We start from the raw sequence: 21,395 nt of genomic DNA, 5'->3' as shown, positions 1-21,395 counted from the left end.
ACTGTGTTCCAGTATATCAGCCAGCTTATACAGAGTGCCAAAGATCCTACCTTGAACCACAGTACCTCCAGCAGGACGGTATGCGACAATACGATGCTTACCACAACTACAGATCAGAAGCTACAACCTTCACTTTGATTTAAAGGGACACCCTTCGCATCAGAACAGTATTATACAAACTTTCCTAAGCCAGAAACCCCTAAAAGGTATGGTGATACACCACACATGCAGAATAACAACAACACTCCGGGTAGTATTGGCGCTAACCATGCCGCCATGGACTTTACTGAGTTCTTTGCTAAACATGAGCTGGTTACCAAAGGACTTAGAAAGTTAACCAATCGCCCCGAGAACTACAAGGCATGGCAAGCCTCCTTCCAAAACGCCATAAGAGACTTAGATCTTTCCTATAGTGAGGAGTTAGATCTCTTGGTAAAGTGGCTTGTAAGCGAATCTGCTGAACACGCCAAAAGAATCAGAGACATTTACATAAACTATCCTCGCAAAGGCCTAAAGATGGTGTGGGAAAGTGTTATGGGTCAATAGAAGCTATAGAAAATGCTTTATTTAAGAGAATTGATCATTTTCCCAGAATAGTGGGTAGGGGTCACCAGAAGCTCAGGGAACTCAGCGACTTGTTAATAGAGGTACAGGTTGCTCAAGCAGAAGGAGATCTGCCTGGGCTAGCAATCCTGGACATTGCCAGAGGTGTCAACCCGATTGTCCAAAAACTCCCTTATAACCTACAGGAGAAGTGGATTGCTTATGGTTTTTATTATAAACAGGTTCACAATGTACTATTTCCCCCCTTTGTGGTGCTTGTAGACTTTGTTACTCAACAGGCAAGGATCAGAAACTATCCCAGTTTTGACTTTACATTGTCATGTCCCACTACCCCTGGTGTTAAACCTCAAAAAACACCAGTGGCAGTCCACAAATCTAACGTTGCCTCCACAGGTTCTCCTTACAGGCCGTTTAAGTCTTCCCAAGAAGAGAACAAACTCAAAGATCTTACCAAAGAATGCCCCCTGCACAAGAAACCACATCCTCTACTAAAATGCAGAGCCTTCAGGGAGAAGTCATTAGAGGACTGCAAAGAATTCCTCAAAGAAAACATCTGCTTCAGGTGCTGAGCTACAACATCGCACTTCGCCAGGAACTGTAAGGTCAGTGTGATATACATAGATCGTGGTAGCACAGAACAGAACACGGCTTTACACCCTGGACCACCCTCTAAGGTATCACCCCAAGCAGAGAAGCATGACGGGAAACGGATAGACACTGACGAACACACCGCAGTAGTCACTTCTCACTGTACTGAGATCTGTAAAGGACTCGCAGGAGGGAAGTCCTGCTCAAAAATCTGCCTTGTCAGAGTTTATCCGGTAGGCCACCGAGATAAGGCGATCAAGGTCAAGCATCACTAACCTGATCAATCACTTTTTTTGGTAGAAATTATATTTCTACATGGCAAATAATTTACCAGCAGGTTTAATAGAGTAATAGGAATCCAACAGACCCAACAGTCATGACATGCATGCTGCTTATTCTCTGTAATTCAATCACTTATTAAAAGGGGCATGTTTAAAATAATAGCAGTGTGGAGTTTAATGAGTGAGGTCATTCATTCTTTGAAAAACAGGTGGCAATTATTGTCCTTATTTAAGAAAGGAAGGCAGCAAATGTTGTACATGCTGGTTACAGTGCATTTCTCTCTGAGAAGAATGGGTCGTTCCAGTTATTGTTCAGAAGAACAGCGTACCTTGCAGGGGTGTGGAAATCGTATCACCCGACACCCAGGACATGCAGTTCCAGGCGCCGGGCAGGTAGTTCGTTCAGTAGGTTAGCCCTGCTGCGGGCAAGTAGCAGGGATAAGATGGCTTTGTTTACCGGAGCAATGGACGCAGTGGATCGGCAACAAGCTGGGTGTGGAGAGGCGTTCCCATGGTGATGGGGACGCTTGAAGTTAAAATATACCATCAGATTGGAGAAAACTCTGATCCGATTGTATATTCTAAACCCGAGGTGTTCCCATGGTAATGGGGACGCGCCTCTGACAGGGCACTGCCATCAGCGGCACCTGAGGGGTTAATTGCGCAGACGGCAGCTCCCTGTCAGAGGTTGGGTGCCGGGAATGTTTCTACAATGTTTGTATTGGTGGGCAGTGCGCCCCCCCCCCACCAGTATTAAAAATCATTGGTGGGCAGTGCGCCCCCCCTCCCCAGTATTAAAATCATTGGTGGGCAGTGAGCCCTCCCCCCTCCATCATTGGTGGCAGCGGCAGTTCCGATCGGAATCCCAGCAGTGTAATGCTGGGGCTCCGATCGGTTACCATGGCAGCCAGGACGCTACTGAAGTCCTGTCTGCCATGGTCAGTTACTCAGCAGCATTATACTTACATGCGCTGTGGCTGCCCGGCGTTCCTTCTTCTTGTAACTCACAGGTCTGTGTGGCGCATTTCTATAAGCATAAGCAATGCGCCGCACAGACCTGTGAGTTACAAGAAGAAGGAGCGTCGGACGGCCACAGAGCATGTAAGTATAATGCTGCTGAGTAACTGACCATGGCAGACAGGACTTCAGTAGCGTCCTGGCTGCCATAGTAACCGATCGAAGCCGGAACTGCCGCTGCCACCAATGATTGGGGGGGGGGGGCACTTCACCGGGTTCACTTAACACTAGCGGTGACCGAGCAGTGGGCGTAGAGCAGTGATGCAGCCGTAGTGAGGGAGCGGGGGAAGAAGAAATGACAAAGCTGCAGGGGTGGAGCAATGAAAGGTTCTGTCACGTATCCGGCTTGGGGGAGGAGCAGTGACAGAGCCGTTAAAGAGCCAGGGGCATTGATAGAACTCTCAACTCTGCCAGCATCTCTCAGAGGACCCCCTTTCTGCAGGTGTTGTAAAACTGGGAAGGTGAGGGGGGTACTTTCCATGCCACATCTGCAGCTAATTTGCCTAAGCCACCTAGAGGTACGGGTAGTAATGTGCTAAGAACAAGAGTGTGCACTAAACTAATTGCTATGATCATATTAAGGCCTCGTTCACACCAGGCAGTGCGTTCTGGCCTGATTCTGTCCAGAATGCACTGTACCGCATTGAGGCCAGCTAACTATATTGTGGGGCAGGAGAGGGCGTAGTGGTCTGTTGAAGTGATTAGCACCATAACCATGCCCAACGGCTGCAATGCGATCGGCTGCACAGGATCGCAAGGCACATTATGCCTGTGGTCCAGTCCAAACAAAATGCTGCAAGCAGCATTTTGACCGGACCTCAGGCATAATTGTGATCCCGTGCATCCGATCGCCTGTGGCTATGGTGCCATTCACTTCAAAGGATCGTCACGCACCCTCCTGCCCCACAACATAGTGAGCCGGCCGCGATGTTGTGCATTCTGGACATAATCATCTGGTGTGAACGAGGACTAAACTTAGAGTCATTTTACACCACAAAGACTGGAACACAAAGACTGCCTACCTGTATAAGGAAGTGTGGCGGTGCATTGAAATATGGATTTGATTTTAAAATGATAATTTGTATCAGGACAAGTAGATTGTCATGAAGGACAAGTAGATTGAGCCCCCGCTTTAGTCCTTCGACAAGTAGTTTTTTTATTTTTTTTATTTCCACACCCCTGCCTTGATTAAAAAGTTGATTGGAGAGGGGAAAGCGTATAAAGAAGTACAGAAAATGATAGGCTACTCAGCTAAAATGATCGCAAATGCTTTAAAATGGCAACCAAAACATTAAAGACGTGGAAGAACGCGAAAAACTACTATTCAAATGGATAGAAGAATAGCCAAAATGGCAAGGACACAGCCAACAATCAGCTCCAGGAAGATCACAGAAGGTCTAAAGTTACCTGTGAGTACTGTTACAATTAGAAGACGCCTATGTGAAGCCAAGCTATCTGCAAGAAGCTCCTGCAAAGTCCCAATGTTGAAAAAAAGACGTGCTGAAGAGGTTACAATTTGCCAAAGAGCACATTGACTGGCCTAAAGAGACATTTTGCGGACTGAAGAAAGTAAGATTGCTCTTTTTGGGTCTAGAGTCAGTTTGTCAGACGACCCCCAAACACTGAATTCAAGCCACAGTACACTGAAGACAGTGAAGCATGGTGGCGCAAGCATCATGATATGGGGATGTTTCTCATACTACAGTGTTGGGCCTACATTCACCTAAAGAATTATTAAGAACACCATACTAATACGGTGTTGGACCCCCTTTTGCCTTCAGAACTGCCTTAATTCTACGTGGCATTAATTCAACAAGGTGCTAATAGCATTCTTTAGACATGTTGGCCCATATTGATAGGATAGCATCTTGCAGTTGATGGAGATTTGAGGGATGCACATCCAGGGCACGAAGCTCCCGTTCCACCACATCCCAAAAATGCTCTATTGGGTTGAGATCTGGTGACTGTGGGGGCCATTTTAGTACAGTGAACTCATTGTAATGTTCAAGAAACCATTTTTCCAGTCTTCAACAGTCCAATTTTGGTGAGCTCGTGCAAATTGTAGCCTCTTTTTCCTATTTGTAGTGGAGATAAGTGGTACGCAGTGGGGTCTTCTGCTGTTGTAGCCCATCCGCCTCAAGGTTGTGCGTGTTGTTGCTTCACAAATGCTTTGCTGCATACCTCGGTTGTAACGAGTGGTTATTTCAGTCAACATTGCTCTTCTATCAGCTTGAATCAGTCGGCCCATTCTCCTCTGACCTCTAGCATCAACAAGGCATTTTCGCCCACAGGACTGCCGCATACTGGATGTTTTTCCCTTTTCACACCATTCTTTGTAAACCCTAGAAATGGTTGTGCATGAAAATCCCAGTAACTGAGCAGATTGTGAAATACTCAGACCGGCCCGTCTGGCACCAACAACCATGCCACGCTCAAAATTGCTTAAATCGCCTTTCTTTCCCATTCTGACATTCAGTTTGGAGTTCAAGAGATTGTCTTGACCAGGACCACAACCCTACATGCATTGCAGCAACTGCCATGTGATTAGTTGACTAGATAATTGCATTAATGAGAAATAGAACAGGTGTTCCTAATAATTCTTTAGGTGAGTGTATTTCTCGCATAACAGGGATCATGGATCAGTTTGAATACATCAGAATACTTGAAGAGGTCATGCTGCCTTATGCTGAAGAGAAAATGCCCTTGAAATGGGAGTTCCACCAATACAACAACCCCAAACACACCAGTAAACGTGCAACATCTTGGAGCAACAAGATTGAAGTTATGGAGTGCCCAGCCCAATCCCTGGATCTTAATCCAATAGAAAACTTGTGGGGTGACATCAAAAATGCAGTTTCTGAGGCAAAACCAAGAAATAGAGAAGAACTGTGGAATGAAGTCCAACCATCCTGGGCTGGAATGCCTGCTCACAGGTGTCAGAAGTTGGTTGACTCAATGCAACACAGATGTACAGCAGTTCTCAGAAACAGTGGTTATACAACTAAATATTAGTTAAGTGATTCAAAGGAAAGCAAAATCTTCAAACATTTTTCAAGTTATATAGTGAATGTTTGAGTTTGTAATAAAGAAAACAAACACTGCTATTTTTTTTTGAAAAGTCTAATATTTACTATTTTTAGAGGAACAACACAAATTTGATATCTTTTTCTTTGTGTTTTGATTTGGAATAGAATGCGAAGTGTTCCCAATGCATTTGTGTGTATGGAAATAAAAGCTATTAGAAGGATTTTGAGCTTGCTTCAATTTTTATGTATTATTCTGAACACAGCTGTATATGCAATCTTAGATGATGAAAGAAACAGGTCTTTAGCTAAATCCACCTTCTTCAACACCTTCAACATCGTAGGGCCCAGTTCTCCCTACTCCTTAAAGACATGTGCAGATACCGTTGAGACATTGGGGAGGAAAGCAACTGGGTACAAGGTGGAGTCTATAGATGGTCAGACCTGCTTGTCACTGCCAATCATACTGGAGTGCAAGCACATTCCTGACAACCGTTCTGAAATACCTACACCAGAGGTAGCAGCATACCACTCCCACCTGATAGCTCACCTGATACCAGAACTGGACCCAGAAACCCTGATGGTCTTACTCCTTGGAAGAGACATACTACGAGGTTAGAGGACTCATTAACGGTCCCCAAAATGCTTCATACGCCCAGAGACTTGACCTAGGTTGGGTCATCATAGGAGACGTTTGTCTAGGAGGAGCACACTAGCTGACCTCAGTCAACAGTATGCTCACCAACACACTTGAGAATGGACGTCCTTCCCTATTCCAACCATGTCTCAGCAGTTTCTTGATAAAACAATTGCCACACAGCGCTCCTGTGCCTTGTCTTTTCGTTTATCCCTCCTGTGAAGACCACGCCTGCGATGGTGAGCAAGATCACTTAGGGTGCAGTTTTCCACAGGACAAGAGAAGACAACAGGGTCACAATGTCGATAGAAGACAGGCTATTCTTGGAGATCATGGATCAAGGAATAGTAAAAGACCAGTCAAAAAGCTGGGTCACACCTTTACCGTTTGAACCCCAGAAATAACGCTTACCTATCAACAAAAAACTTGTCTACAGTTGATTTATTTCCTTTCAGAGAACACCAGAGCCGAAAGAACATCTCTTTACCTTCATGGAGAGAATATTCCAGAACAACCATGCAGAAATGGCACCCATGATCCAAGACTCTGAGGAGTGTTGGTACTTACCCCTATTCAGTGTATATCATCCTAAAAAAACAAGGGCAGATACGAGTAGTATTAGACTCAAGGGCCAGGTGCGAAGGTGTTTCGCTAAATGATGTCTTACTGTCTGGTCCAGACCTCAACAACAGACTTCTGAAGGTACTTCTATGATTCCGCAGCATTTATGGCCGACATACAACAGATGTTCCACTGCTTCCTCGTCAAGGAAGAACATAGAAACTACTTGAGGTTCTTCTGGTAACGCAACAACGACCCTGAGACATTGTAGAGTACCAAATGAGAGTGCACATCTTCGGAAACAGTCCTTCCCCTGCAGTTGCTATCTATTGTCTTAGACATTCAGCCCGAGTGGGTGAAGCAAAATTTGAGTCAGATGTCAGATCCTTTGTGGAAAAATATTTCTACGTGGACGACTGCTTGAAGGAGACCGCAATCAGTCTCCTGAAAAGGGCTCAAGAGATGCTTGCTCTATCAAATCTGAGGTTGCAGAAAATCGCCTCCAACAGCCGTGAGTTAATGGAAGCCTTCTCACCCCAAGACCATTCAAGTGATCTAAAGGACTTGGATCTTAGTACCAACTCACTTCCTATGCAGCGGAGCCTTGGTTTGCTCTGGGATTTAAAGGCTGACACATTCACCTTCCAAATTAGCAAGGAAGAAAAGCCCTTTACACGTAGAGGAGTTCTGTCCGCCATAAACAGCTTATATGATCCTCTGGGATTCGTAAGGCATTTTACAATCCAAGGTAAAATGATGCTAAGAGACTTCACCACAGAGATGTCTGATTGGGATGATCTGCTTCCCGCAGACAAAAAGGACCTGTGGACAGGATGGAGGAAGTCTCTCAAAGCTTTGACCAGCATTCACGTGGCACGAACCTATGCTCCCATGCTGTCAACTGAAGTCAAGATGCAAAGACTATATATCTTCTGCGATGCTTCAGTCAAGGCGATTGCTGTCGTAGCATACCTAAAGACCATAGACGTCAAAGAAAGATGCCATATAGGATTTGTTATGAGCCGGCCCAAACTGGCAACACTCCGCGAACAAACTGGAGCTCTGCGCTGCTGTGCTTGCAGTGGAGTTGGCTGAACTTATAACTTCTGGAATAAACCTAGGATTCGAAGAAGTCGAGTTTTACACGGTCAGCAAGGTAGTCCTTTTACATCTACGTCTGCCATCGGGTGCTAAGGATCAGGAGATCCACTTGTCCTAAACAGTGGCACTACATGCCTACACAACAAAATCCTGCGGATCACGCAACTAGATCTTTTGCAGCAAGCCACCTTAAGAACATAACATGGTTTACGGGTCCTGCATTCCTGTACCGTTCAACGTCTTGCAACATCGGATCCGACACATTCTAATTGGTAGACCGGGATGAAGAAATCCGACCTGAAGTATCTGCTCTACGCACAGTGACTTCGAACCACCAACGCAAATTCCATTGTTTCAACAGGTTCTACACCTGGATGTTGCTCTTTTGTGCTATAGCCTGCGTAGTTCATACAGCTCAGACATTACCTGTGAGCCATAAGCTCTGCAAAGGTTGGCATCACTGCAACCTTTACCGCTCCCAATCTGGAAAGGTCCAAGAACATAATAATTTGCACGATACAACGTAAATTTTATACTAAGGAAATAGACTATCTAAGCAAAAGTCAAACAGTCTCCAAAGATAGTGCTTTGGAAAAGCTTGATCCCTCTATTGACCTAAATGGGGCGCTAAGAGAGAAAGAACCAGTGGTGGCGTCTGTTGACGCCAGACGGGTAGTGTTCTGTTTCAGCACAGGGAGATTGATTTCAGTATCATTACAGATCACATCTGTTGTATTTCTGTAGTTATTAGTTAGGTTATAGCACCATCTAGCGGTCGTAAAAATGTACTACACTTTGTTTGTCTGTTAATAAAGATTATTGTATTGTTGGGAGGTGCAAAGCAATGTGGGAGTGTAGTGCATTCTTGGAAAGAGAAGCCCAGTCTCCATGTTACAGGACATAAGCAGAGCTGTCTCCTGCATATCTTCTTCTTATACTCCACCATCCTTTTGCAAGCATATCTGGTGAGACTTCTACATTTATTTCAAGGACATTATGTATGCAGTGCTGTTTAGCTAGGTATAAGTGTTACTTATAGACATGCAATCCATGTATAGGCAGCTATTTTGGACATGTGCCCAGTGTTAGTGTAATGTTATAATACATGCTGTCCTATGCTTTCTGCTGATACATGTTATGCTTTATACTTATACAAGTTTTTGTATTATTATAGTTTTACCAATCAATTGAGCAATCTCAAATACTCCTGTTTTGGCAATAAACAAGTTAGACTATAGAGAACAGTCCTCTTATTTTGAACAAATGGCCAAGAGATGAGAGAAGGCGCTCCTAGGTGAGGGTAAACAAATTGATGTCTCTTCCCCCTACCCAGGATGAGTGAAGTTACTCACCTGGTTTGGTTTGCACTGATTGTGGTGCAACCTTAGTGGAGGGAGGTTCGAATGGTGGAGGTTGTCTGGGTTGGTGCTGCTGGTAGGTGTCTGAGACGACCCTGGGCGGGGGCCAAACCGCCGCTTGGGTAGATATGTGGATATATAAAAAATGTCTCGTCTGCACTGGATTCGTACGGTGAGCCGAAGTCTTCTCAAAACAAAAAAAATTTGTATCCAAGCTCGGGTTGTGATTTGCGCCTTGAGTCCATCGGCTCACCGCACGAATCCAGTGCAGACGAGACCTTTTTTATATATCCTCTTATTTTGAAGACAGGAATGGTTTATACTGAATGATAGACTACACACTGTGTAAACGTGTATGAAGACAGAACAGGCACTGACACACGGATGTGGACAGCACGGATGTGGACAGCAGTTTGCGGTCCCTTTGAAATGAATGAATCCATATCCAGTCTGCGAAAAAATGCAGATCAGATATGAACCAATAATTATATGGTTGTGTGTATGAGGCCTTGTCAATATAAAATGCTAACATACACCAAGCACAGAGATAAAAAGCCCAGACCTTCTGAAATTATAAGGACATGATAGTGTCTGTCTTTATTTTAAAGTGGTTATCCAATATCATAAACAGTTCCCCCAGTTCGCACATGCAGGGGGGGGGGGGGGGGGGGGCTGTTCATGATATTGGATAACCCCTTTAAGTTATGATTTGTGGTTATACACTACATGCAGAATTATTAGGCAAATGAGTATTTTGACCACATCATCCTCTTTATGCATGTTGTCTTACTCCAAGCTGTATAGGCTCGAAAGCCTACTACCAATTAAGCATATTAGGTGATGTGCATCTCTGTAATGAGAAGGGGTGTGGTCTAATGGCATCAACACCCTATATCAGGTGTGCATAATTATTAGGCAACTTCCTTTCCTTTGGCAAAATGGGTCAAAAGAAGGACTTGACAGGCTCAGAAAAGTCAAAAATAGTGAGATATCTTGCAGAGGGATGCAGCACTCTTAAAATTACAAAGCTTCTGAAGCGTGATCATCGAACAATCAAGCGTTTCATTCAAAATAGTCAACAGGGTCGCAAGAAGCGTGTGGAAAAACCAAGGCGCAAAATAACTGCCCATGAACTGAGAAAAGTCAAGCGTGCAGCTGCCAAGATGCCACTTCCCACCAGTTTGGCCATATTTCAGAGCTGCAACATCACTGGAGTGCCCAAAAGCACAAGGTGTGCAATACTCAGAGACATGGCCAAGGTAAGAAAGGCTGAAAGACGACCACCACTGAACAAGACACACAAGCTGAAACGTCAAGACTGGGCCAAGAAATATCTCAAGACTGATTTTTCTAAGGTTTTATGGACTGATGAAATGAGAGTGAGTCTTGATGGGCCAGATGGCTGGATTGGTAAAGGGCAGAGAGCTCCAGTCCGACTCAGACGCCAGCAAGGTGGAGGTGGAGTACTGGTTTGGGCTGGTATCATCAAAGATGAGCTTGTGGGGCCTTTTTGGGTTGAGGATGGAGTCAAGCTCAACTCCCAGTCCTACTGCCAGTTTCTGGAAGACACCTTCTTCAAGCAGTGGTACAGGAAGAAGTCTGCAAGGTAAGAAAAACATGATTTTCATGCAGGACAATGCTCCATCACACGCGTCCAAGTACTCCACAACGTGGCTGGCAAGAAAGGGTATAAAAGAAGAAAATCTAATGACATGGCCTCCTTGTTCACCTGATCTGAACCCCATTGAGAACCTGTGGTCCATCATCAAATGTGAGATTTACAAGGAGGGAAAACAGTACACCTCTCTGAACAGTGTCTGGGAGGCTGTGGTTGCTGCTGCACGCAATGTTGATGGTGAACAGATCAAAACACTGACAGAATCCATGGATGGCAGGCTTTTGAGTGTCCTTGCAAAGAAAGGTGGCTATATTGGTCACTGATTTGTTTTTGTTTTGTTTTTGAATGTCAGAAATGTATATTTGTGAATGTTGAGATGTTATATTGGTTTCACTGGTAAAAATAAATAATTGAAATGGGTATATATTTGTTTTTTGTTAAGTTGCCTAATAATTGTACAGTAATAGTCACCTGCACACACAGATATCCCCCTAAAATAGCTAAAACTAAAAACAAACTAAAAACTACTTCCAAAAATATTCAGCTTTGATATTAATGAGTTTTTTGGGTTCATTGAGAACATGGTTGTTGTTCAATAATAAAATTAATCCTCAAAAATACAACTTGCCTAATAATTCTGCACTCCCTGTATATAGTCACAATAATGTTCAGGTTTTTTCTAAGCTGTTTTCTAAACTGATGATGTGACAAAAGCCAGGGTTTCAAGTGTGAATTTTCTAAACTGTGTTCCATTGTCCCAGTCTCACAAAGCCTTTAATCCTTGGTTGTATCTATTGTGATGGTGAATACAATAGAATTTATATTTGCTTTTGAGATGATGTCACAATAGTGCTTGTCTTTATACATATTCTTTTATGATGATGTAAAAATGTTGTCTTTGTTTCTAAGCTATGATCTATTGCGACAATGTCAGTTTTTTTTTATCTTATGCTGTTTTTTGTTATGATAGTGTCATAGAGTTGAGCGAATCGAGCTTCGGATCTGAAGTCGATTCGTTCAAAACTTCGTTTTAATGCTGTACGGAGACACGGCTCCATACAGCATTAAAATGTAAGGGCTCCAGCGAGGTAAACAGAGCTATCACTGAAGTTCACGACACTTTGATGTATAACATCGGCCATCAATTTTTTAACTTTAAAACAAATTTTAAAACATGAATCCAAAATTGGCTTCAGTGCTGGCTGGTATTTAGTCTTTATTGCTAGGCTGTGGATGTGATTAAGTCACACTAGTGTATACATGTATTTCTAGGCTATGTTCTGTTGTGATGATATCACAATAATGTCTTTATTGCTAGACTGTGCATTATGTGATCAAGTCATACTAAAGGCTACATATATTTCTAAGCTGTGTTCTATTGTGATGTCACAATAATGTCTTTATTGCTAGGCGGTGCTTTATGTGATTAAGTCATAGTAGTGTTTACATGGTTTGTAGGTTGCGTTCTATTGTCATGATATCACAATCAAGTTGTCTTTATTGCTCGGCTGTGTATTATGTCATTAAATCATAGTAGTGTTTATATGTATTTCTAGGCTGTGTTCTATTGCTGCAATGTCATAAGTGTTTATCTTTATTCCGAAACTGTGTTCTAGTCTGATTATTACTGTACATAATAGTGCTTTCTTTATTCCCACGCTGCAGGCTCTGATATAATAATAACCCCCAAAGGTCAAAGAGAAGACCACCCCATTTGGAGCTAATGTTAAAACCTATTAGTTGTCCTCAATTCGCATTATGCGATTCCTACTGCATCTTATTCATGATATGACCTGTCTATGTACTGCTAAAAACAAATCCTTTGATGTAATTAATTGTGGATACGGATCTTTATTGATGAAAGGTGGGCAGATTCATTAGTTAAAAAAAATAGAGATAATACAAATAACTCTTAATGTGCAGGGGTCATAAGCACTGGAGTTTACTTAATCCCACTATTAATATACTGAAATGAAATCCATCACTAAAAGAAAACTGCTGTTCAAAAATGTAACTTACTATGACATACAAGTCTGTGTCAACAATGCAGAGGATCTTCATTATGTTGAGGTGGTGGTCATGCCATTGGCCTATTTTAGTGTTTATCATTATCTATTTATTCTTTTTATTTGCTTTTATGTTTTTTTTTCTAAAGTTCCACTAGGTTTTTATTGTTTTTACCATACCATAACATCATATCTCTGCATAATATTATGTAGTGGCATGCTCATTTAAAGGGGTTGTCCCACAAATAATATTCTAAAGTTATCAAACCAGCACCTGGATATGAATACTTTTGTAATTGCATGCAATTAAAAATGTATTATAGCTACTAAGTTATTCAATCAAATCTATCTGTATAGCGCCACCTGCTGTTTGCTCTTTTTCTCATTTCTGTGTCCTGCTCACTGAGATGGCCGCACATGCTCAGTTCCATCCTTTAACTGCTACCAGCTGCAGCAGAAAGGCGAAATTCCTGAGAAAAGAGACATTCCCTAAGCTAACAGTTTGAAATACATCTAGCAGAACAACTGGAGCGATGAATGGGGAGATCTCTGGATCCATAAGGGGTACAGGGATGGTTCTAGCTTTGTTAGAAAGAGGTTATGTCCTAGGTTATGTATGATGTTATTTATTTTTTACATTAATCAAGGGATAACCCCTTTAAATGCACAGGCAGAACAGTGTTGTGGCTCATTTTAAAAAGTTGAAAAAAAAAAAAAAAAAGTTACATCTCCACACCAGGCAACCCCAAGCACTTGCACCAAATTTAATAAAACTAAGCTGTATTTCATTAATTTGGTGCAGCAATGCAAACTAAAGACAGACTTAAAAATTACATAAAAAAACATTTCAAATGGTAAATTTCCCCCATTGAGTTAAAAAAATCCCCATCTATGAGAAAAGGCTACCAAGACACAGAGTTACCCCCAAATTTTCACTAAAACTGCAGCATTATCACAACTTCAGCGTTTCCCTGTAGAAAAACAATTGCAGGTATGATTTTTGCAAGTTGGCTCGAGACATTTTCCCACATAGAGAACCACTAAAGTTGCATGAGTCATTACTATGCTACAGTTTTACACCAAAATGTAGGCAACTCTGTTTCTTTATGTAGCCCTAGACTAAAGCTACCTTCACACCGACATTTTTGCGGGATCCGTAATGGATCAGCCAAAAAGCTTCCGTTCTGATAATACAACAATCTGCATCCGTTATGAATAAATCCGGTTGTATTATCTTTAACACAGCCATGACGGATCCATCATGAACTCCATTGAAAGTCAATAGGGGACGGATCTGTTTTCTATTGTGTCAAATAAAACAGATCCGTCCCCATTGACTTACATTGTGAGTCATAATGGATCGTCTTGCTCCGCACAACATCGTGGACAGAAAAACGCATTCCATTTCGTTCAGTTCATTTTTGTCCCCATTGACAATGAATGAGGACAAAACGGAAGCGTTTCCCCCCACCCCCCCGCTAGTGAGATCCTATCACGGATCTAAATAGCGGAAAGGAAAGCGCAAGTGTGAAAGTAGCCTAAGTTGCATTAATTGCGCAACTCCATTAATTTCTATGGGTGTCTCCACTGCAGAACTCCAAGTTCATGCAACAGTTGTAAAACTAAAGTCACAGCGTAGCCCTAGGATAAGTTGATTTGCAGCCAATATTCTTAGACAATTTTACCTTGCTGGATTATGCATCATGCGTTTCACCTTTTCCATACAAAATATATCTGTTAAAATCAGAGGAACTCAATAAGTCAATACTATTTCTATGGGAGCAAAGTTTGAGGAGCATCCTGTAGATGTCTACAGGCCATGCCCCTATGCTGTACTACTCCATTGATGTCCACAGTTTTGAATGTAGTAGGTGACCAGGGGTCCATTTGATTGAAGATCCCACGCAAAATTTAGCGCACGGTGACATATGTTGTCGTCATGCACTTTGCATCATTTCGCGCTGGATCTTTAACCACTTCAACCCCCCTAGCTGAAACACCCTTAATGACCAGGCCACTTTTTACACTTCTGCACTACACTACTTTCACCGTTTATTGCTCGGTCATGCAACTTACCACCCAAATGAATTTTACCTCCTTTTCTTCTCACTAATAGAGCTTTCATTTAGCGGTATTTCATTGCTGCTGACATTTTTACTTTTTTTGTTATTAATTGAAATGTAACAAAATTTTTGCAAAAAAACGACATTTTTCACTTTCAGTTGTAAATTTTTTTTTAAAAAACGACATCTATATATAAATTTTTCGCTAAATTTATTGTTCTACATGTCTTTAATAAAAAAAAATGTTTGGATAAAAAAAAATGGTTTGGGTAAAAGTTATAGCATTTACAAACTATGGTACAAAAATGTGAATTTCCGCTTTTTGAAGCAGCTCTGACTTTCTGAGCACCTGTCATGTTTCCTGAGGTTCTACAATGCCCAGACAGTAGAAAAACCCCACAAATGACCCCATTTCGGAAAGTAGACACCCTAAGGTATTTACTGATGGGCATAGTGAGTTCATAGAACTTTTTATTTTTTGTCACAAGTTAGAGGAAAAAGTCTCATATTCCACTAACTTGTGACAAAAAATTAAAACTTCCATGAACTCACTATGCCCATCATGAAATACCTTGGGGTGTCTTCTTTCCAAAATGGGGTCACTTGTGGGGTAGTTATACTGCCCTGGCATTTTAGGGGCCCATATGCGTGAGAAGTAATTTGAAATCAAAATCTGTAAAAAATGGCCTGTGAAATCCGAAAGGTGCTCTTTGGAATGTGAGCCCATTTGCCCACCTAGGCGGCAAAAAAGTGTCACACATGTGGTATCACCGTACTCAGAAGAAGTTGGGGAATGTGTTTTGGGGTGTCATTTTACATATACCCATGCTGGGTGAGATAAATATCTCGGCAAAAGACAACTTTTCCCATTTTTTTATACAAAGGTGGCATTTGACCAAGATATTTATCTCACCCAGCATGGGTATATGTAAAATGACATCCCAAAACACATTCCCCAACTTCTCCTGAGTACGGCGATACCACACGTGTGACACTTTTTTGCAGCCTAGATGCGCAAAGGTGCCCAAATTCCTTTTAGGAGGGCATTTTTAGACATTTAGATCCCAGACTTCGTCTCACGCTTTAGGGCCCCTAAAAAGCCAGGGCAGTATAAATACCCCACATGTGACCCCATTTTGGAAAGAAGACACCCCAAGGTATTCAATGAGGGGCCTGGCGAGTTCATAGAATTTTTTTTTTTTTGGCATAAGTTAGCGGAAATTGATATTTTTTTTGTTTTTTCTCACAAAGTCTCACTTTCCACTAACTTGGGACAAAAATTTCAATCTTTCATGGACTCAATATGCCCCTCAGCGAATACCTTGGGGTGTCTTCTTTCCAAAATGGGGTCACTTGTGGAGTAGTTATACTGCCCTGGCATTTGAGGGTCTCCGCAATAATTACATGTATGGCCAGCATTAGGAGTTTCTGCTATTCTCCTCATATTGAGCATACAGTTAATGAGATTTTTTTTTTCCGTTCAGCCTCTGGGCTGAAAGAAAAAAATGAACGGCACAGATTTCTTCATTCGCATCGATCAATGTGGATGAAAAAATCTCTGCCAAAAAAAAGAAGGAGGGGAAAGGCGTCTGCCAGGACATAGGAGCTCCGCCCAACATCCATACCCACTTAGCTCGTATGCCCTGGCAAACCCAATTTCTCCATTCACATCAATCGATGTGGATGAATAAATCATTGCCGGGATTTTTATATATTTTTTTATATACAAAGTGTTTGCCAAAGCATATGAACACCGCCACCTCCTCAGCTCATATGCCTCGGCAAACGTATCTTTTACTGCAGAGGAGAAATCTCGTCTTGCAGCACCGCATACACCGACTTGTGTGTAATCTGACAGCAGCGCAATGCTTCTGTCAGAATGTACATCAGTGCTGCAGCTGGTCGATCGGTTGGTCCACCTGGAAGGTAAAAAAAACAAAACAAAAAAGAAAAAACCAGGCCGCAATGCAATAATTTTATTAACTTTATAATAACCTTTGAACAGAACATATAAACTTTATTTAACTTTTGGAACTGAACATTAACTTTTTTGCTTACTGGTGTTTTTTTTTTTACCTTTATAGGACCTCTCCTTCCCCATGGGACAATGTGCAAAGCGCAAATCGCCCAAAGATGTGGCGAAGTGCATTATGCACTTTGTCCCAGGTGAAAGGAGAGGTTTGCAGCAGCTCTGTGTGAATGGGCCCTAATAGCCCTGTGTGCCTGTCCTGGTGAGATGTGATCCCTATGCTAGGTGTACCTGTGTGTGGTACTTCCGGAAACACTCCCCTAAGCATAGGGCAGGGTGGTCAGGGCAGTCAGGACAGAAATAGCGGGTGTCACGCCTTATTCCACTCCTGCTACAGACACAACATCTTTTTCGGGGTGACGGTTGGGTTGAGGTACCAGCAACGACATTGGGGAAATGTCGCTCGTATAGACGGCTAACTACACTGGTGGATGGGGCCACGGAACCTCCTGGATACAGGAGGTTCTCGATGATCTCTTCCTGAAATTTGAGGAAGGATCCTGTTCTCCCAGCCTTACTGTAGCGAACAAAACTATTATACAGAGCCAATAAAATATACAGACACCTTCTTATACCAGCGTTTGGTGCATCGGGAAACTAAATACGGAGACAACATCTGGTCATTGAAGTCCACCCCTCCCATGTGAAGGTTATAGTCGTGGACTGAGAGGGGCTTTTCAATGACACTGGTTGCTCGCTCAATTTGGATTGTCGTGTCTGCGTGAATGGAGGAGAGCATGTAAACGTCACGCTTGTCACTCCATTTCACCGCGAGCAGTTCTTTGTTACACAAGGCAGCCCTCTCCCCCCTTGCAAGACGGGTGGTAACGAGCCGTTGGGGGAAGCCCGCGCGACTAGTTTGTGCGGTGCCACAGCAGCCAATCTGTTCTAGAAACAAATGCCTGAAGAGGGCCACACTTGTGTAGAAATTGTCAAATAAGGGTGACACCAAGTCCTAGACTGTCTTCCCACTGCTCCCCAGGTAGTCAGGGCAACCGACCGACTCCAGGGTCTGATCTTTTCCCTCATAGATCCGAAATTTGTGGGTATAATCTGTGGCCCTTTCACAGAGCTTATACAATTTGACCCCACACCGGGCGCGCTTGCTTGGGATGTATTGTTTGAAGCCAAGGCGCCCGGTAAAATGTATTAGGGACTCGTCTACGCAGATGTTTTGGTCAGGGGTATACAAATCTGCAAATTTCTGGTTGAAGTGGTCTATGAGGGGCCGAATTTTGTGGAGCCTGTCAAAAGCTGGGTGGCCTCTGGGACGGGAGGTGGTGTTGTCGCTAAAGTGCAGGAAACGCAGGATGGCCTCAAATCGTGCCCTAGACATGGCAGCAGAGAACATGGGCATGTGATGAATTGGGTTCGTGGACAAATATGACCGCAATTCATGCTTTTTGGTTAGACCCATGTTGAGGAGAAGGCCCAGAAAAGTTTTAATTTCGGAAACTTGGACTGGTTTCCACCGGAAAGGCTGGGCATAATAGCTTCCCGGGTTGGCGGTTATAAATTGTGTGGCATACCGGTTTGTTTCTGCCACGACTATGTCCAAGAGCTCCGCAGTCAAGAACAGCTCAAAAAATCCCAGGGCCGAACCGATCTGAGCTGTCTCAACCCGAACTCCAGACTGGGCGGTGAAAGGGGGAACTAATGGTGCGGCTGAAGTTGCCAGCACCTCAGGGATTCTAGGGGGTCTACGGGCCTGTCTGTGCGGTGGCTGCGACGGGGTAACTATTGCACATGCCACCGTACCAGCTTCAACTGCCCTTCTGGTGCTCGCCACTTCACCATGTTGTACGGCAGTGCTGGTACTAGGTCCAGGGAGGGCTGCGCTGCTGCTGTATACCTCACCACGTAATCCGACAGCGCCAGCCCCACTCTGCTGCCCTTGAAGCGGATCCTGCGCAACCTGTGGTCTAGCGACACGGGGCCGGGTACGCCTGGTGCTATCAGGGACCTCAACCTCCTCGTCCGAACTTTAGGTCAGACTGCCACTGCTTTCTACAGGTTCATATTCTGACCCGCTAGATTCATCAGATGAGGGTTCCCATTCCTCATCCGACTGGGTCAGAAGCCTATAGGCCTCTTCAGAAGAATACCCCTTGTTTGTCCTTTGGGCTACTAAATTTAGGGGTATTCCCTGAGACTACCCAAGAAAAAAAGCAAGCCTGTCTTACAAATGGGAGGCTAGCGAAGTACCGGAGGCTGCTGCGGTTGATAAAAAATATCAAAACTGATTTATTTTTATCGCCACAGCGCTTGTAAAGTGATTGTGCAGTGATCAAAAAATATATATTTTTTGTCACTGCGGCGGGGCGGGCGTGGGTGAACGCACGTGTAGGCGACTGATCAGGCCAACACTGCGTTTTGGGTGGAGGGCGAGCTAAGGTGACACTAATACTATTATAGATCTGACTGTGATCAGTTTTGATCACTTACAGATACTATAAAAGTACAAATGCTGATTAGCGATACGCTAATCAGCGAATCAGTGACTGCGGTGCGGTGGGCGCTAACCAATCGCTAAACTACCTAACCAAGGGGCCTAAACTATCCTAAAACCTAACAGTCAATACCAGTGAAAATAAAAAGTGACAGTTTACACTGATCACTTTTTTCCTTTCGCTAGGTGATTGACAGGGGCGATCAAGGGGTGATCAAAGGGTTAATTGGGGTGCAGGGGGGTGATCTGGGGCTAAGCTGTAGTGTTTGGTACTACTCACTGTGATTCCTGCTCCTCTGCTGAGACCAACCGACCAAAAGGACCAGCAGAGGAGCAGGGAAGCCATTTAACACATTATATTTACTAATATAATGTGTTAACTGGCTTCTGATTGTTTTTTTCAAAAATCATCAGCTTGCCAGCCACGATCATTGGCTGGCAAGCTGATGACCCGACCCCCCTCTAACTATTGCCGGCCCGCGATGCGCATGTGCGGGCCGGCTAATCGCGTCATCTCGCGTCTCGCGTCTCTGTGCGGGCATCTGAGTGGTTTAATGACGGAGGCAGAACCATTGCCGTTCCCCGCCATTGCACCCATTACTCACAAAGAAATGCACAAACCAATTAGTCACAAAGCTAATTTCTTTGTGAAATTCAGTAAAGCAGCCAAATCAAAGTTTCGAGAACTTTAATGTACATTTCCCTGTTTGGTGGTGTCCCCTGCTGTCTATCCTTCTAGTCCATCTTCTCCTGCATTGAGTGAGGGTCTAACATGCTCAGTAGCTTCCCTGCTCTTGTCTCAGAGCCGCCATAGTGATCTCATAGAGAAGCAGGTGAAGCTGCCCAGACACTTATAATTCATATGTTCCTACTTCTAAATTATTAGAAATGCATAGCTATATCTCTCTCTAGACAAGGGAGAAGAAAATGGTGGGACCTTACATACCATATTTATCTCTGGGGCTATATAAAAAGGGACTACTGTTAACAAGAGCTTACTGCAATTCATTTTGAGAAATGCAGGTTATTCATTGTCTCATGTGAGCTGCTGCCCATCTACAGAAAGGGAAGAGGCCATGTCTAGGCCAGAGGAAACCTGTGTTCATGTAAAATGGTTGTTGACTATTGCACTTCTATCCTACCCAGGTACTACTGGAACAAACACTATAGGGGTCATTTACTAAATGATGTACGCCAGTTTTCTGGTGTATATCTGTCACAGATTGAAGGGGGTCATTTAATAAATGACCCCCTGTGTTTGAGGGATTGGTGGCACTTTCATCTTCTTTTGAAGTAACCTGTGCACTATGATCCATACTCTGCGTAGAGACCCATAAGAGACTCCTGTGCCATTCAGAGTCATGCTATATCTGTAGGGATGGTGCCACTAACATTCATGCTGTTTGGTTATATATCAGTGGCGTAGCTACCAGGGAAGCAGCTGCTTCAGGCGAGAGCTCAGAAGTGGCCCCGAACAGTGCTAGATTGTAGCAGTGGCAGATCAGGAAGAAGGTGTGTTGCTGTTCCCGATTTTCCCTACACTTAGCAGCTGCAGCTTAATACCACCTTAAACTCACTGTGCTCTCTTAATTACTGCCCCTCCTTCACACCCTGTAACTGACTTCCCTCCTCACTGCTGAATGGAGAAGGAGGGTAAGGGAAGAGTGTCTGCAGCCACTGAGAATCCCAGGACTGCCCTGTACCTGCAACTCAGAAGCTGCAGCCTTCTCTGATGGACCCCCCACATCCTGCAAAAAAGTAAGTTTAAGGTCTCATGCACAAGAACGTATTTTGTTTCCGGGTTCGTTCCGTTCGTTCAGACCCATTCATTCCAATGGGTCAGCAAAAAATGCGGACAGCACACCTCCGCATTCGCATGTCCGTTCCGTAGCCCCGCAAAAAAAAAATAACATGTCCTATTCTTGTCTGTTTTGCGGACAAGGATAGGCATTATTATAATGGATCCGCAACAAAAAACTATGCCATACGGAAGATATTTGTTTCTTTTTTGCAGATCCGCAATTTGCAGACCGCAAAACACATACGGTCGTGTGCATGTAGCCTAAATGTGTGTAAAGTGTGTTCATTTCATTTGTGTAC

At 43.5% G+C, this 21,395-nt stretch overlaps 1 protein-coding gene across 19 annotated transcripts in view; it reads right to left on the bottom strand.

Annotated features, from left to right (window-relative positions):
* Nucleotides 1–21,395, bottom strand: part of FLT3LG (fms related receptor tyrosine kinase 3 ligand) — a 254,839-nt gene that overhangs the window by 61,455 nt on the left and 171,989 nt on the right. For 3 of the 19 annotated variants that reach the window (XR_006387911.1, XM_044281671.1, XM_044281670.1), the window contains exon 12: nt 14,440–14,488. The exons of the other annotated variants lie outside the window; for them this stretch is intronic. Coding sequence is in view for 2 of the 3 variants with exons in the window: in XM_044281671.1 (XP_044137606.1) it covers nt 14,465–14,488 (24 nt within the window). In the remaining variant the exon portion in view is untranslated. The remainder of the gene's footprint in view (nt 1–14,439; nt 14,489–21,395) is intronic. 19 annotated transcript variants of the gene reach the window in all.

This window comes from Bufo gargarizans, chromosome 2 (genome assembly GCF_014858855.1).
Source record: "Bufo gargarizans isolate SCDJY-AF-19 chromosome 2, ASM1485885v1, whole genome shotgun sequence".
In the NCBI taxonomy this organism is placed as follows: Eukaryota; Metazoa; Chordata; class Amphibia; order Anura; family Bufonidae; genus Bufo; species Bufo gargarizans.
This window is presented reverse-complemented; position numbering and strand designations above follow the sequence as displayed.